Source organism: Salmo salar, chromosome 13, assembly GCF_965601325.2.
Source record: "Salmo salar chromosome 13, fSalSal1, whole genome shotgun sequence".
Lineage (NCBI taxonomy): Eukaryota > Metazoa > Chordata > Actinopteri > Salmoniformes > Salmonidae > Salmo > Salmo salar.
Genome location: NC_138303.1, coordinates 74,565,684 through 74,571,263, shown reverse-complemented (window position 1 = coordinate 74,571,263; position 5,580 = coordinate 74,565,684). Strand labels below are relative to the sequence as shown.

The 5,580-nt window shown below is 44.5% G+C and overlaps 1 protein-coding gene across 1 annotated transcript; it reads right to left on the bottom strand.

The window, feature by feature from the left end:
- Positions 1–950: 950 nt before the first annotated feature.
- LOC106567714 (frizzled-9) lies at positions 951–3,869 on the bottom strand. The gene has a single exon (XM_014137325.3). It carries the CDS (start codon positions 3,245–3,247, stop codon positions 1,493–1,495), a length of 1,755 nt encoding a protein of 584 aa, XP_013992800.3. The 5' UTR covers positions 3,248–3,869; the 3' UTR covers positions 951–1,492.
- Positions 3,870–5,580: the final 1,711 nt, after the last annotated feature.

Sequence of the window (5,580 nt, the reverse complement as noted above, 5' to 3'; positions counted from 1 at the left end):
GGATAGGCTGGTGGGCAGGACCAGCCCAAAATCTAAATATCAGCATTGTTAAAGGCCTAATATGAAATGGTGTAAAATAGGTCTACAACACAGTAGCAGAAATACGATAGACCTATTCAAAAGGGATAAAGTCATGTAGGCATTAGCTTTGGAGAGACTGAACTTATGAAAAGCCTGACATTTTGATTGCCTGTGTTATATTTGGGAAACACAGAGAATTTTTTCTTAAAGGCAGTGTCATGACTCATTATTAAAACTCTGTCTCTCTCTTTCTCTCACCATGGAATGCTGTCACCCCATGTAAGTTATTATTGCTGGAGCTGATGTTTGAATGGAAAACAGAAAGTTCAGCATAGCTTCACAAACATGGGCAGGCAGCGGCCTGGAGGCCCTGACCGTTTTCCACCTCAACTGAGGCTGCAGTTTAGAAAAATATTAACACTTTTGTCAACCAACCAGAAATTTGGCGCGAGGCTCAACTGCGTGGAACAAGCAGCTTTTTGTTTGCAGTTTACTCAAGCAGTTTGAATTCCTCAAATGTGACAGAACACTGATGCAATGCGATTACAGTTATACTTGAAAGGGCATATACAACTAACAGCTGATGTCACTTGGGAAAATATGACTAGTTTTGCCAGTGAGAGCTTCATACTGTAGGTGGGTCCACAAGGTAATCAGTCTAATGAAAAAGAAACTAAAATGAATACTTTCAAAAATGTCACCGAAACTAATGATGTCTATTTAATTTATACAATATATTCTTGCATCAAGTTAATGACCACTGTCAATTTGAAGAGGCGCTGTAGCAAAATGTTTCAGATACAAATGAATATTTTCTTAAACCAAAACATAGTTAAGGCTATTGTAGGATGTCTCTGCTTTGCTTATGTTAATAACCACTACACTTAATTTGACATGCATTGTAAAGTAATGAAGAGTAAAGTCATCAGTGAAAATATATAAATATGTTTTATTAATGTCCATTGTTTTGAAAAATATGCATTTGCAAAGGCACTTATATATCTCAACAGGCCCTATATTTATAACTCATAAGTACATGTGCTTTTATATACAATATACAAAACCTTCGGAAAAACCATGAAGAACTTGCAATTAAATATACAACACAATAAATACATTTACAGGGACAGAACACTAAACCAAATGTTGATACATCCATGCAAGGTCTATTTTGCATTCATGTTCAGTTGGTTAACCAGAAACAACGAACTAACCCTATGGCATACAATACAAGAAATGTTTCCTTTAGAAGCATATCTGATTCTGCATGTGCTCCGAACTGTGTGGTTTAACTGAAAGCAATGTGGATCATCTGTCACCAAACGAAAACACAACCACTGTTACGTTCAGGTATTGCTACTAATCGAGCATTAGATGCAATCCAACCTGAGCTTTTCAAATGATCGTATAACAAAATAACATCCTTTGGCATTGTCAATACAAGACACTGTGAGAGGTGTCACTTGAAATGTCAGATGTGTGTTGGGCTCTCCAGGTAAGAGTCTGTTTTGGCCATGTGGAGCACCACGGCTGGGGACTTGTAGTGACAGTGGGAGGTGCTGCAGCTGACGCTGCCACAAGGCTTCCTGCTAGTCCGCACCGACAGCTTCCTGTTGCACAGGCCCTGCCAGGTCTGCAGGGTCTTGGAGCTCCAAACCCACACACCGCTGGTGATGCCCACCACCAGAGACATGAAGATCTTCAGCATGAACACTGCCACGGTGGGCACCGACTCCTCCAGGGAGCAGTCCTCATGCCGGCGCCCGGGGAACGACACACACTTGTTCTCCAGCGCCTGGAACTTCCAGTACCCCATGTTGAGCCTCTCGTAGAAGTAGCAGATGATGACGCAGGTGGCGGGCACCGTGTACAGGATGGAGAACACACCGATCTTCACCATGAGTTTCTCCAGCTTCTCTGTGTTGGTGCCGCCCGTCTTCATTATCTTCCGGATGTGGAAGAGCGCCACGAAGCCCGTGAGGATGAAAGAAGTGCCAATGACCAGGTAGCAGGACAGAGGGATGAGCACGAAGCCGGTCAGTGCGTTAACGTCCATGCTGCCCACATAACACAGCCCCGTCAGCTCGTCCCCTGCCACCTTCCTCATAGTTAGGATGACGATGGTCTTCATGGCTGGGATGCCCCAGGCGGCCATGTGGAAGTAGCTGCTGTGGGCCTCGATGGCCTCATGGCCCCACTTCTTGCCAGCGGCCAGGAACCAGGTGAGTGTGAGGATGACCCACCAGATAGATGAAGCCATACCAAAGTAGTAGAGGATGAGGAAGACGATGGTGCAGCCCGTAGACTCCAGCCCCTCCTGGATGATGTAGAGCTCGCCATTCTCCCGGTCACAGGCGATGTTCTCGGCCCCGGCCACCGAGCGGATGACGAAGGCCACCGAGTAGACGTTGTAACACATGGAGAGGAAGATGATGGGCCGCTCCGGGTACTGAAAGCGCTGCGGGTCCAGCAGGAAGGTGAGGACAGTGAAGGCGGTGGAGATGAAGCAGAGTGTGGACCACACCGCCATCCAGATGAAGGCAAAGTCCTTGTCCTGCCGTGACCAGAACACGTCCACCACCGAGGAGCAGCGCGGGGCACACGACTGGCTCTTCTCCACGTACTGGAACTTCTCTGGGTTCTCGCAGGAGCCCAGGCTGTTGCCCGAACGCCCGCTGGTACCCGAGCCAGGCTCCCTGGGTCTGGGGGGCACCGGTAGCATGCCCTCCCCCTTCTTGGTCTCCTGCTTGGTGTCATTCTCAGGCGCCTCCATGCACAGCGAGTTGGGGTTGTTTTTAGTGGGCAGCTTGGAGCAGTCCAGTGAGTCAGGCCAGCCGAAGCTGAATTTCTCCATGATGGGAGAGCACTTCTGCCTGGCCTGCTCACACATCGGTCGGCAGGCAGGGATGGTGGTGGACACTTTGTCAGTGCACATGGGGACGTAGAGGGAGCAGAGGAAAAAGCGCAGGTGCACGTCACAGCCGTATTCCACTAGAGGGGCAAACTCATTCAGTTTGATGCTGGCCTCTGCTTGGCTTTCGTATTTCATGAAGTTGGGCATTCTTGTCATATTGTAGCCAATGCCCTGGCACATGGGAATAGTGATGGGTTCACATTTTGCAGGTCTGCCCCTCTCTATATCATATGCTCCGATATCCAAACTGGATGCAGCAATAACAAGTTGGCACCAGAGTAAAATGGCAATCCTCAAGTGAAAAATATACATGTTGATATCAGGAAAGTTAATATAGCACAAAGTACTTATTGTTTTAGAATAGAAAAGTAAAATAGAAAGGAACAGTGGTTGTAACAATTCCAGACTGATGAGTTGGTGCCCAAAATGTGTACATTTCCCCACTGTCAATTCTGATGAAGCATATGTTAGTTCCAAGGTGAGTTCACTTAAAACCCGACCATATGGATCTCCTATGGTCAAAATTGCACACCTCCACAAAACGTCTTGTTTGCCCTGAAAACAGTATCTGAATTACAGTTCCAAATCCAGTCGGATATGTTAAAGCACGATACGCTTCACATGTTTAGCAAAGTGACGGAAACATGCTGTGGACGTTCGAATTGTAAACAATTAGTCTCTATACCATCGGTATTACGCATATTACAATCTCAAGCAAGGCAGTTGCGTTGAACCGTAATAAGCCTAGGTAAAGTGCTTATTTTCCGAAATTATTTTAAGTTGATATGGTGTTCAAAATCACATTTTAGTAGGCTCCTGTTTGTAACCACACCAGCGCACCACACGCGGATATACTGGGTCGTTTAAAAATACTCAAGTCGTCCAGCTCTGTCCGTCTTCTTCTCCCTCCATCGCTTGAGTGCATTAACATTCTCTGTGCTCTGCTCTCTGCCTCTTCAATAAAGGGGCGGGAGTTGGGTGACGAACTTGTTTCGCCCCGCCTTAACTCATTCTCAAATGTATTTTTCTTAGAGGTAAAACGTATTTTATATTGGATATTCTGTTCTCTAGTCAATAGCTAAGCATGCCAACCATGACTGTGAAGATTGTATATTTTGAATCAGGGGAATATGGAGAACAATCCACACTTTTGTTTGTCAAGTCACATAGTATTTTTGGAAAAAAATATATTTAACCTTTATTTAACTAAGCAAGTCAGTTAACTTAAGAAGAAATTCTTATTTACAATGACGGCCTAACCCGGGCCAAACCCGGACGACGCTTGCCCAATTGTGCACTGCCCTATGGGACTTACAATCACGGACGGATGTGATACAGCCTGGAATCGAACCAGGGACTGTAGTGACGCCTCTTGCATTAAGATGCAGTGCCTTAGACCGCTGCACATTTCATTTGAGAAAGTAAGAGATGAGATGGCAATAAAGCACAAAATATTTACATTTTCATACAAAAGAGCTCTTATGCTACAGTTAGGTTAACTAAAGCCATTAAGGAATGACTAGTGGAAGCCTGACTCTTCTCGGTCTTCTACTTAAATGTATTTATTTTATTTAACCTTTATTTAACTAGGCAGGTCAGTTAAGAACAAATTCTTATTTACAATGATGGCCTACCCTGGCCAAACCCGGATGACGCTGGGCCAATTGTACGCCGCCCTATGGGACTCCCAATCACGGCCGGATGTGATACAGCATGTCTGCAATGCACCATGGATAGATGCTGTGTGGATAGTGACCACTAGATGGGAACAATAGCCTATCAGGCCTTCTATATTACTGTCACTGCTCAGTAATTGAGTTACACACCATGTAAAATTAGTATTATATTAGATATTCGGACGGATATTTGTTTCTTTCGCCTCAATAGCTATTCTACCAAGCATGCCATGACAATGAAAATTGTATATTCTGAGTCAGGGTGGATGGATTACAATCCATGGCTTTTTTTGTTTGTTGAAATATAATCAAATGTTGTTGTCAGTCAGAACTCCCTCATGTCTTTTCCTCCCTGAGGCTTACAGCAGGGGCGGAATGGGACAAAAATTAATCCCTGGCATTTTAGCCACACCAGCCCACATCACCTCACGCATGTGCTGTTACCCATCCTAGTGGTGAATGAAAGAACACACACATATTAGACAAAGAAGAAAATCACTGAATAAATGCCTTATAGATGACCAATGGCTTATACATACAGTTGAAGTCTGAAGTTTACATACACCTTAGCCAAATACATTTAAACTCAGTTTTTCACAATTCCTGACATTTAATCCTAGTAAAAATTCCCTGTCTTAGGTCAGTTAGGATCACCACTTTATTTTAAAAATGTGAAATGTCAGAATAATAGTAGAGAGAATGATTTATTTCAGCTTTTATTTCTTTCATCACATTCCCAGTGGGTCAGAAGTTTACATGCACTCAATTAGTATTTGGTAGCATTGCCTTTACATTGTTTAACTTGGGTCAAATGTTTCGGGTAGCCTTTGGGCCATTCCTCCTGACAGAGCTTCAATATATCCACATAATTTTCCATCCTCATGATACCATCTATTTTGCGAAGTGCACCACTCCCTCCTGCAGCAACGGACCCCTACAACATGATGCTGCCACCCCCGTGCTTCACGG